The sequence below is a fragment of the Odontesthes bonariensis genome, chromosome 1, assembly GCF_027942865.1.
Source record: "Odontesthes bonariensis isolate fOdoBon6 chromosome 1, fOdoBon6.hap1, whole genome shotgun sequence".
Taxonomy (NCBI): domain Eukaryota; kingdom Metazoa; phylum Chordata; class Actinopteri; order Atheriniformes; family Atherinopsidae; genus Odontesthes; species Odontesthes bonariensis.
In genome coordinates this window covers 42,876,097-42,888,363 of record NC_134506.1, presented here as the reverse complement: position 1 = coordinate 42,888,363, position 12,267 = coordinate 42,876,097, and the positions used below count along the sequence as shown (strand labels likewise).

Genomic DNA, 12,267 nt, shown 5'->3' with positions numbered 1-12,267 from the left:
CCAACCTTTTACTAAGTTTACCAACCTTTTACTAAGTTTACCAACCTTTTACTAAGTGTTCCAACCTTTTACTAAGTTTACCAACCTTTTAGTAAGTTTACCAACCTTTTACTAAGTGTTCCAACCTTTTACTAAGTTTACCAACCTTTTACTAAGTTGACCAACCTTTTACTAAGTTTACCAACCTTTTACTAAGTGTTCCAACCTTTTACTGAGTTTACCAACCTTTTACTGAGTTTACCAACCTTTTGCCGAGTTTACCAATCTTTTACCGAGTTGACCAACCTTTTACTAAGTTTACCAACCTTTTACTAAGTGTTCCAACCTTTTACTAAGTTTACCAACCTTTTACTAAGTTTACCAACCTTTTAGTAAGTGTTCCAACCTTTTACTAAGTTTACCAACCTTTTACTAAGTGTTCCAACCTTTTACCGAGTTGACCAACCTTTTACTAAGTTTACCAACCTTTTACTAAGTGTTCCAACCTTTTACTGAGTTTACCAACCTTTTACTAAGTGTTCCAACCTTTTACTGAGTTTACCAACCTTTTACTGAGTTTACCAACCTTTTACTGAGTTTACTCACCTTTTGCCGAGTTTACCAATCTTTTACCGAGTTGACCGACCTTTTACTAAGTTTACCAACCTTTTACTAAGTGTTCCAACCTTTTACTAAGTTTACCAACCTTTTACTAAGTGTTCCAACCTTTTACTAAGTTTACCAACCTTTTACTAAGTTTACCAACCTTTTAGTAAGTGTTCCAACCTTTTACTAAGTTTACCAACCTTTTACTAAATGTTCCAACCTTTTACTAAGTTTACCAACCTTTTACCGAGTTGACCAACCTTTTACTAAGTTTACCAACCTTTTACTAAGTGTTCCAACCTTTTACTAAGTTTACCAACCTTTTACTAAGTGTTCCAACCTTTTACTAAGTTTACCAACCTTTTAGTAAGTTTACCAACCTTTTACTAAGTGTTCCAACCTTTTACTAAGTTTACCAACCTTTTAGTAAGTGTTCCAACCTTTTACTAAGTTTACCAACCTTTTACCGAGTTGACCAACCTTTTACTAAGTTTACCAACCTTTTACTAAGTGTTCCAACCTTTTACTAAGTTTACCAACCTTTTACTAAGTGTTCCAACCTTTTACTAAGTTTACCAACCTTTTACTAAGTTTACCAACCTTTTAGTAAGTGTTCCAACCTTTTACTAAGTGTTCCAACCTTTTACTAAGTGTTCCAACCTTTTACTAAGTTTACCAACCTTTTAGTAAGTGTTCCAACCTTTTACTAAGTTTACCAACCTTTTACCGAGTTGACCAACCTTTTACTAAGTTTACCAACCTTTTACTAAGTGTTCCAACCTTTTACTAAGTGTTCCAACCTTTTACTAAGTGTTCCAACCTTTTACTAAGTTTACCAACCTTTTACTAAGTGTTCCAACCTTTCACACATTTCTGGTCGATCGATGCAACAAAACGAAGCCACGCATGACATCACATCTTGTGTTAATATGGATTCTCTTCTTTCTCCTCAGCGTTGTGTACTGAAGAGTGTGTGCACGGACGATGCATCTCTCCTGAAACCTGTCTGTGTGAACCCGGCTGGGGGGGACTGGACTGCTCCAGTGGTGAGTACTCGGTGCCATTGCTTATTTCGGTCATTAAACAGGCCTCAAATACACAGTGAATGAAAAACCCAGAGCTAATTTCATCCAGTTTAAATCAACTTTTTCACACATGTCACATCACAACCAGATGCTGGAAGTCTCCCACCTCTGAAAATCAAGTTTCTGACCTTTTGAACATGCCTATAAGATGTTTCTTGTGCGTTATAAGACATTTCTTGAGCAAAATCCTGCTTTTAGTCTGCTGAGCACCACTGAAAGTCTCAGAAAGGTGAGGTCATGATCTGTATAAAACATTGGAGGAACCAATCCTGAATACTTGCTGGATGGAGCTATACTGCCAGTTTGCATGTGCTGTGAGGAACAGGTGAAATGAGAAGCTAACAGGAAGGATGAGCTGTCTCACTTGGCGAGTCGTGGGAGGGGATGTGAAGCTTGTTCCGGGTCAAAGAGAAGCCACAAGCTCTGGGAGTGCTTGGTTAATGAGGCGTGTGAACAGTGTTGGCTCCACAATTTGAGTTTGTGGGTTTTTTATGGTGAGGGAGGTTGAGTTTGACTTGCGGCCCTGCTAGCTCCCAGGCTAGCCCGGCGATCCTGTAGCTCTGCGTTAGCCAAGCTCCAGGAGCTAGCAGCACCTGAACTGTTGAAAGTGTAGAAAGTGAATAAATTACTAAGGCTGTGTTCAAAACCGCATACTTCTCCTACTACTCATACTAACTTTTTGAGTTAGTATGCGAGTTTGAGTAAGCGAGAAGTTACCGAATGCATACTTGATTCTCTGAAATGTTGGGTATGCATCATGAGGTTACTACTCATACTCAAACTACCCAAGATGCAACGTAACGTGACGTCGCTGATCGTCATTTTCTGTCAAAACGGCAGTTTCAAGCTAGCTACAACGAGGGTAGGTTCACTTCCTGTTTTCAAAACAAAAGCACCAATTGTATCGTAATGGCTTTCCCTATGATAAAAGGCAACGGGTATTTTATTTTGTGAAAATAACAGGAAGTGCGTTGCTCACTGCGGCTAGCTTTAGTAGCACCGAATTCGTCGGAACAAAATTGTAAATAGCCGGTATTTTGTCAGGTTTTCAACACGTTGGGGATCTAAACGACTACTTTCTCTCCTGAAAATGTTTCAAATGTTGCTAAAGTTTACAGAGTTTATAGCGTAAGCGAAATCAGCTTCAGGCCGGCTGATTTAGGCTCGGGCAGGAGCGAAATGCATTGTGGGTAAACGCTCTGCATACTGATTGATGAGTATGCAGTATGGAAGTATGCAGTTTGCAAGTATGTAGTATGTAGTATGCGGTTTCAAACACAGCCTATTATTATACTTCCACATGCAAACAACCGTGTATAATTCTTGAAATCGCTCTCTGAATTTCTTGACTTTTTAACTGAGCTTTATTGATCATACAGCCGTAACACATTGGATTTACAAATGTCTGGCTGACATAGATCAATATTATAACTGGTTATTACTGGTATTTACATTGAGGACTGTTGTGGGCGTGGCCAGAATGGCCTATTCATAGACTCTCATTATCCTGAGCTCATTTGAAGAATGAGTTTTATAGGATTTATAACTGCTGGAGTGGGATTTTAATGCTGGGATTGTACACGCATCAACATTTATGACTTTAAAACTAACTTTTGGTACGAAAGAACCGAATAGGAAGCTTGTTACTTACCAGCTGACAGATGCAAAGATATTGATTAATACTGTCAGTGAGCAGCAGTTAGCAGCAGTGCTAATGTGTGCAGTCAGGTGTGGTGATGGTGACACGTTGAGTTCACAGTCATTACAGCAGAAAGAGTTTCTACACTGCTGTTAACATAGTATTTAATTATTTATATCGCCAGCCTCATCAAAGCAAAAGAAACCTGAGCTCAAACTCTTTCCGTTTCATTTTCTATAAGTCGAGCCTGAACGTGAGCATGTCAAACATTGACATAAAGCAGCATTTAGGAAAACATAATGATCAGAGGTTGACATTTTACAGAGACACCGTGTCATAAGACGTTAACCTCCTGCCTTGATGAACAGGCATCATCACAACGGAGGCCAACATTCTCGCTAACTCATGCAGAGAATTAAGGGAAATTTGAATTTGTTCTCCTTAGGGCCGCCTGTACTGCAGCTTTGTCAAAGCCCTTCACAGTCGCACCTGCTGGTTTATACATCAAAAGTATAACTTCAAATATACACTGCTCTACAAGCGGCTAATGATGCAGAAACACAAAGTGTCTCTTGTGTTGAAAACTGTCACAAATGGTTTCACGTTTGAAGAAATGAATGAAAACGTTGAACGGCACTTTAAACTCTCGTGAGATGGTTTAACAGTTTTTGAAACGCTGTTAATCTGCATAAGAGAGGCTGGAAACGGCTTTTAAGAATTGGCTCTGATGTGATGAACAATTACACGATTGATCAGCTATTTCTGCCTCTAGAAAAATAAACTCTGCATTAAAAATTGACTCCAAAAGTTGGAAATAGTTTTCACAAAATGTCAATATTAAAATTTTTTGCTTGTAAATGGTCAAAGCGGCTGGTTTTGTTTGAGTCTTTTTCCTCTAAGTTTTGCTTCTGGTGGGCGAGCATCACTCTGCAAACACTAAAGCGTCCCCACTGCATCACCTTTGGGCTGTGAGGAGTCCTGAAGAAACAGCAGAAACTGACTCAATCGGCTTTTTAAACATTTTTACGTGTTTTATTTTACTATAAAACGCGACAGATTTCTGTCACGGTAATAAATGTTAGGACAGTATAGTGCAGGCATACTTATAATATAATAAAGGCAAAACTGGAGACGAGATAATTATGTCAGTGACCAGCTGAGGGGACCAGGCCGTCTCCATGGTTACCGAATGATGCACGAGAGGTGCCGTTATCGTTTTCTCGAGATAACGATAACGGCATGATTGGTGTGTGTTAAACCTGATTCCATTTTTCAAATGTCACACCAGCGGGATTTACTTTGTGCATTTTCACAGCAGAATTGTTACACAAACGCTCCACATTCCATGTTTGATTCATAGGCTACTTTATTCAGTTTTCAATGAAAGGGGGGTAAAAATGGGTACACCTTTGCCAGAAATACATATAAACTAGGGCTGGGCGAGTTAACTCGTTATTGTCGCGTTAACTCGTTAATTATTTAAAGGGGCACTAGGTAGCATTTTCACCTAAAATTATAGCCTTCAGGAGTTTACCAAATGAAGCCTGTCTCGCTCCCAACAGGGGTCTGTATGCTGAAAATCCCATATGTAACTTCGGCAGGAGCAACCCGCTTCTGAAGTGTCGTGATGCGCGAGAAGAGTCGTTTGTGTTTACGGCACTTAGCTAGGTACTGTATGCTAGCTGTAGCTGTAGCTATGTGTTCGCTTGCATATTATCTTGAGTTCTCTCTTCAGAAAAACTCTGATTATAGTATCTTACGTGGGCAGTCTACACTTGTGAATCAGATGACCTAACTGCACTGACTAAATAACACAACGGCAGCATTCGCCACGATGTTTAGTTAGTGGGTGTGTACAGGTGGGCATTTTTACGACAGTGTAGAATTACAGTTTGACCAATAGAGATCGCTATACTGCCGCTAAACTACCTTGTATCCCTTTAACGCCGATCATTTTTTTTATCATGCATTAACGCAGGTTTTATTATTTATTTTACTATTGTAAAAGTCTGTTGTTCACAGGCTTTTATTTTGTAAAAGTCTGTTGCTGTCTGCTGCGGAACCGGAAAAGAAAGTAATCGGCGGATCCACCAAACATGGAGAAGGGTACGGAACTTTTACTCGGCCATTTTCATTTTAAAGTTCTTCCAGACGGCGGAGTCGACAGAACCAAAGTCATCTGTAAACACTGCCAAGTTGAATTGTCTTCTCAGCGTAGTAGTTCCAGTCTAAAATATCACTTAAAGGCAAAACACACAACTGATAGCAGCAAGTCATTCAAGGAAACAGACAGTGGAGCGAGGCTTCTACATAAAAACTACAGAAAGATGCTGATGTTAAAAGTGTGTTTGCACAACAAATGTTATGGCACTTTCATTCATATGGCAGCACATTTAAAATAAAACTAAATGCTAAAAGCTATACACTACTTTTGGATTCATTTTTGGATTCTGCGTACAAATGCGATTAAAGTAATACTATGTAACATTTCTACCTTAAAATAACAGCTTGAAAAAAATTGTGCGGCTAGAATGAGTTGTAATATTACGATTGGCCTGTCTCCTATGCCCTTCGGGGGTCTGAGTTGGAAAAACTGCGCTATGTAACTTTGCTGGAGCGGCCCGGGAGCTGAGCGGAAGTACTTCGACTTGCTTTCTGGCACACCTACCGCAAAAACAAATAGACCCCTCTCACGCTCCCAGGTACATTTGATTACTCTTACCTTCTCTGTCGACATAGCTTGCACCTTCTGACTCCTCGCCGTTTTGTCAACAAACGTGAAACGTGAAAGTGAAAGGGTGTTGTATTTACGACAGTGTAACCGTACATTACCTCCAAGCCTGTAGGGGGAGCTCCATAATGGGCTTTATGAGAAGTTACATTGTATCGCTTTAATCGTGATTAATCAGGGAAATCATGTGATTAATTAGATTAAAAATTGTAATCGTTGCCCAGCCCTAATATAAACACATATAAACAGGGGCGGACTGGGGAGAAAAAGTGGCCTCGAAAACCAGTTTATACGAAAAAAGTTTATACGTACCACGTCTGCTCTGGGCTTCCGTACATTTCAGCAAAGGTGAGTTTTCGTTTAAGAGAAATAAAGTTTTACAAAATAAAAGCCTGTGAGCAACAGACTTTTACAAAAATAAAATAAATAATAAAACAGGGGTGGTCTGTGGCGTAGTGGGTCGCTGCAGCTGGCCCCGGTTCAAGTCCCGCCTTAAGACGGCCTAGTGCTGCGTGTCGTTCCCCCTCTCTCTGCCCCCTGCTTCCTGTCTGTCTGAACTGTCCTATCCATTAAAGGCACAAAAGCCCCCCCAAACAATTTTGTGAAATTTTTTTTTAATTCTAAAAAAAAAAACTGTGCTAATGCACGATAAAATAATTATCGCGTTATATAATTAACGAGTTAACTCGCCCAGCCCTAATTAACATTACAAAATAAAACCTTTCCAATACATTTAGTCAAATGCAACGCTGTCGCCATCTTACTGAGCATAAAAGATAATAATAATCCTGCTGAATGTATTATTACAACACATACAGTTTCAGTATAACGCTGTGCTTTGTGTAACGAACCCACCATGGACTCAGTCCTGGTGTAGTGGTGTGCGCCTACATCACAGCCCATGTGTACGTGCTGAGGAGAGCCCTGCCAACCAGTGAGCGTCCATGATACACGAATAAAGGTAAACATGTTTGGCAGTCACTGTGGAAGTGGAATCAACTGCCAACCCGTTACACATGCGCCGTGGATCTGCCGGCACTTAATGAGCTCTTCCTTCCTCTTGTTTTTATTGCTCCTCCTGGGATGAGGGACTGAGGCCAAGTCGGGACAGAGGGGTTAGGTAAATCTACCACTTAGGCCAAAGATGAAGTATTGAGCAGCTGTGAATGTCTCTAGCTGAGGGAAGGAGAGGGGGGGTTAAAGGCGAGCAGATCAATCCAGTGTGTCAGGTGAACTCAGGATGACTTTAACTTCCTCTCTTCTGTCGGTGTCTGTCTTTGTTCCTGCATCTGTCTGCTCTTTGTTTATTCTACCGATGAACCAGACCTGCGTGCATCAGCCTGCAGACACTGCAGCATACAAAAAATACAGAAAATACACTTTGTTATCTGCGCATTACCAGCAGAGGAACGTAATTTGCTTTAAAGAAGCTGCACAGTGGGGCAGAATCCTTCCTCCCATGGGGATATCGAGCTGATTCCGAGTTCATTTTCTGCACGTTTTTTTACCCAATTGGTTAAAGGGAATTAATCCCATAGTCCTGTTTGTCCCTCGCGTTTTTTATTTATCTCTTTATTTGGTTTTCTAACATGCTGCAGCTCGGGCTGAGAGCGGCATTCTTCATAATGATTTTCAAATATTGTAGTTTAGTCGCAGCGAAATGCAGGGAGTGAAGCGTTCGGCTTAATGTCTCACAGTCCGTTTACTGGTGGAGAAAACATGGAGTCGAGTGTCCTTATAAGCTGATTACATGAGAAAGTGTTGAGCAAATATTCACAGCTGTGAGCTCCAAAACCCATCTGTTGGAAATCACCTTAAACAACTGACAACTGACAAAGATTTATGAAAAAAAGTGGAAATAAATATTAATATATGATGTTTTTAGGTTGTTTTAAAAGGGGACAAAAATGTCCCTTTTCAGAAATTAAGGAGTTTTTTTGTTTTTTAAATCAGACATAGAAAAAAAATTGAAATCCCTAAAAATCAATGTTGTTATTAATCATTGACATATCCCAGACCATAATTATCCCCACTCAACAATTCCACTTTGCATTCTATATATTGAAAATATAGCAGTTTTTGTGTTGTTGTTTTTTTTACAGAAATTGGCATTTACATCATATAAACCAGTATTTAAAGGGTTGAATTTTTTGAAAATAATTGAAAACTTGGTAGTTATGATCAGAACTGAAGTGGAATAAAAGATCTACGAAAAAAAGCGGAAAGAAATATTAACATATGATGTTTTTAGGTCGTTTTAAAAGGGGACAAAAATGTCCCTTTTCAGAAATTAAGTTGTTTTAAATCAGGTATGAGGGTTAAACAACTGAAAACTAACCTTTTTATCAAGCTTTTGGGCTTTATTTTTCCACACGGCATTAATGTAAGTTTAAAGAGTTTTGGATCCTTGAAACTAGATTGGATAAATGCAACATTTTTCAATCTAATATCCATTTAATTCTAGTTCTATTCAGAGAGAACTTTAGCACAGTAAAAACTCTCGAGCAAATTTAACTTTTTTAAATGGGATTCTTTCCACTGAACTTCATTTCTGTAGTTAACATCCCACCAGAGAGAGGCGGCGAGTTGTTTTGTTTAATTTCTTTATTTCTGTTAGGTTAGCAATGAATCTATTTTTAATCGAACAGCATTTTTACGAATAACTCAAAAATCTCCAAGAATACAAGCAAGAAAACAGAATCAAACCAAAACAAGATGAGGAAATCTAACCCAAAGTCACAAAATAAAACAGAAAAAACACAAACCCTGACATGAATATGCTGCATTATGCATCAAATACGCTTTCTGTACAAACATTTAGGGCCAAATCTGCGTGTGTCCATTTAATTCTCTGCGAGAAAGACGAGGCAGAGACGAAGAGGAAACAAAGGGAAGGCCTCGAAAGTTCAAGGAGGAAGAAACGTTGATAGATAAGGACAAATCAGGATGAAAATTATCTTGTTCTGTGCAAATTGTGATTGTAATGACAAAAGATTATCAAGTGGCGAATGGAAGGAAAAAGGTTTCAGATGATGAAGATCGACAGAATCAGGGAGATGAGAAGCAAACAGCTGCTTAAGCAGTTTAAGAAGTGACTCTTTGATTTACACGGACCGCTTCAGTGCAGCAAAACTCAGAGGTTACTGAGGTAAAAATGAGCTCTTGTTCCTCTGGGATTCAAATATGCAGCAGAAGCATTGACGACGTTAAGTAGCAAAGGAGCTTTTTGTCCAGATTCATGGCTGAACTGGAGAAAAGAAGGACTTCCAGATAAGGAGGCGGTAGATGAACAAAGGTTTTATTCAAACTAAACCAAAGGCGCCGCCTTGACGGAGGTGAGCGGAGAGCTATAAGAGCTGAAAGGTTTGATGAGTAGGGTGACAACAGGTGAGTGATTATCAGGAGACGGGTGTGATGAGACCCAGAAGAGAACCCCGAGGACTGAGAACGGAAGACACTGGCCATGTTCGAAACCGCATTCTTCTCCTACTACTCCTACTAACTTTTTGAGTTAGTATGCGAGTTTGAGTATGCGAGAAGTTCCCGGATGCATACTAGATTCTCCTAAATGTTGAGTATGCATCATGAGGTTACTACTCATACTCAATCTACCCAAGATGCAACGTAACGTGACGTCGCCGATCGTCATTTCATGTCAAAACGGCAGTTTCAAGCTAGCTACAACGAGGGTAGGTTCACTTCCTGTTTTCAAAACAAAAGCACCAATTGTATCGTAATGGCTTTCCCTATGATAAAAGGCAACGGGTATTTTATTTTGTGAACATAACCGGAAGTGCGTTGCTCACTGCGGCTAGCTTTAGTTATTATATATGACGTTATTTTGTCAGGTTTTCAACACGTTGGGGATCTAAACGACTACTTTCTCACCTGAAAATGTTTCAAATGTTGCTAAAGTTTACAGAGTTTAGAGCTTAAGTAGTATGTAGGACTGTGCTCTCCCTGACCATCTAAGGGTACCACAGACTGGATTCTTTAAAAAAAAAGGCCTGAAATCTCACCTTTTTAGAAAAGTTTGTTTATTTGTTTTTGTTTTTTTTTGTTTTTTAAATGCTAGTTTTAAAATGTAGCACTCTGAGATCATTAAGTTGATGTAAAGTGCTTTATAAATAAAATATATTATTATTACTTATATACTTTTATACTATTACTTATATTATTATAATTATTATTATAGTATGTAGTATGCGGTTTCGAACACAGCCAAGGAATTAAGATAAAAATTCCAAAACCCAAACATGAACAAAGACAAAACCAAAGCGCTGAGAAACAACTAAATCAGAGCAGAGAAAGACTAAAAACCACGGACCCTTTTAGCTTAATTTGAGTGTAAAAAAACCCAGAAACACCTTGCTTACATGCTGATGAAGGAGACGGTTTTAACAGAACACATAGAAAAATCTTCCGTTTTACGTATTCAGGATAGCAGTAATATTGCAAAGTCAGCAGAAAACCGTCAGATATAATCTGTTAGACTACTTCATCTCATCATATCAATATTTCCTTTTTTTTTTTTTAAAGTCAGGATTATCAGCAATGCCAATAAATCACTGCTTGCTGCAGAGCAAAAGTTTAATTTAGTGGTGTTTATTAAACCATGTCTTTCTCTAATAACATGCAGGAGGTTTTGTAAGTGGAGCAGTTAATTGATTAAAACATTTAATGGTATGATTTTCTGTAGTTAACTCATGATTGCAAAAATAATCACACTTTTAAAGCTGACAAAAATGCTTTCTTCATGCAAATGGATGTTAGAATTATTCTTTCTCCTTCAATCCAAAACAAATTGTCCCGACAAATATTGTCCGGAACGTTCTCAAACTCGAACCCAATAAGTAACAACAGACCTGAGTGGGATGTGTAACATTCACATAGAGTTGTCCAGGTGTTTGTGGAGCCAACTGGTCCGCATGGACTACCTGCAGCCAGTAAATGGGGTCACATGGCACTGAAAGGATCGGATTATCGGCTAAATTACAAGAAGACTGAGTTATTAAGTCCATGTAGACACTTTAAAGGGATAGTTCGCCTCTTTTGACATGAAGCTGTATGACATCCCATATCAGCAACATCATTTCTGAACATCTTCTTACCCCCTGCTGCGTCCTGTGAGCAGAGTTCCAGCCTCGTTTTGGTGTTGATGAAGGTAGTCCGGCTAGTTGGCTGGGGTTTAAAAAATAAAGCGTTTTGCTTCTCAAAACAATATGCGTTCAACAGAGTAATACATTTGCATCACAAAATGGTTCTCCAGGAAAAAGTCAGACCTCACAATCTCTTGGCCCTATTTTCTCTCCCTTCGTATCACTGCCTGCTGCCGCCTGCCGACAGCCGCGCCTGTTACGGTGTTTGCTGCTCGGTCTGCATAAGGTTGATTATTAGGGCTGGGCAACATTTTTAATCTAATTAATCACATGATTTCCCTGATCAATCGCATTTGTACACAAAATCCAAAAATGAATCCAAAAGTAGTGTATAGCTTTTAGCATTTAGTTTTATTTTAAATGTGCTGCCATATGAATGAAAGTGCCATAACATTTGTTGTGCAAACACACTTTTAACATCAGCATCTTTCTGTAGTTTTTATGTAGAAGCCTCGCTCCACTGTCTGTTTCCTTGAATGACTTGCTGCTATCAGTTGTGTGTTTTGCCTTTAAGTGATATTTTAGACTGGAACTACTACGCTGAGAAGACAATTCAACTTGGCAGTGTTTACAGATGACTTTGGTTCTGTCGACTCCGCCGTTTGGAAGAACTTTAAAATTAAAATGGCCGAGTAAAAGTTCCGTACCCTTCTCCAGGTTTGGTGGATCCGCCGATTACTTTCTTTTCCTGTTCCGCAGCAGACTTTTACAAAATAAAAGCCTGTGAGCAACAGACTTTTACAATAATAAACGCAATAATAACGAGTTAACTCGCCCAGCCCTATTGATTATAATTTGCATTTAAGTCCGATGATCAGGAAAATATTATAAATGACTAAAAGACTAAATGAAATCTGTGTCACAGCATTCAAATTACAATTTAAACCATCTGAGGCATGTGTCTGTCCACAGAATTTAAAGTCACAGCATGTTTTTGAGTGTTCCTTTTTTATTGAGAGGTTATGAATTGTACTCAAACACACATTGCAGGTGTCACGGCATCCCAACAGCAACATGTGTTGACAAGGTCAAGTTTGGAGCGCCTCTATGTAATCTAAAGTGTTTTCT

The 12,267-nt window shown here is 39.1% G+C and overlaps 1 protein-coding gene across 1 annotated transcript in view; it reads left to right on the top strand.

The window, feature by feature from the left end:
- Positions 1 to 12,267, top strand: part of LOC142381975 (multiple epidermal growth factor-like domains protein 11) — a 180,903-nt gene that overhangs the window by 42,302 nt on the left and 126,334 nt on the right. The window contains exon 5 of the mRNA XM_075467346.1: positions 1,539 to 1,631. Coding sequence (XP_075323461.1) covers positions 1,539 to 1,631 — 93 coding nt within the window. The remainder of the gene's footprint in view (positions 1 to 1,538; positions 1,632 to 12,267) is intronic.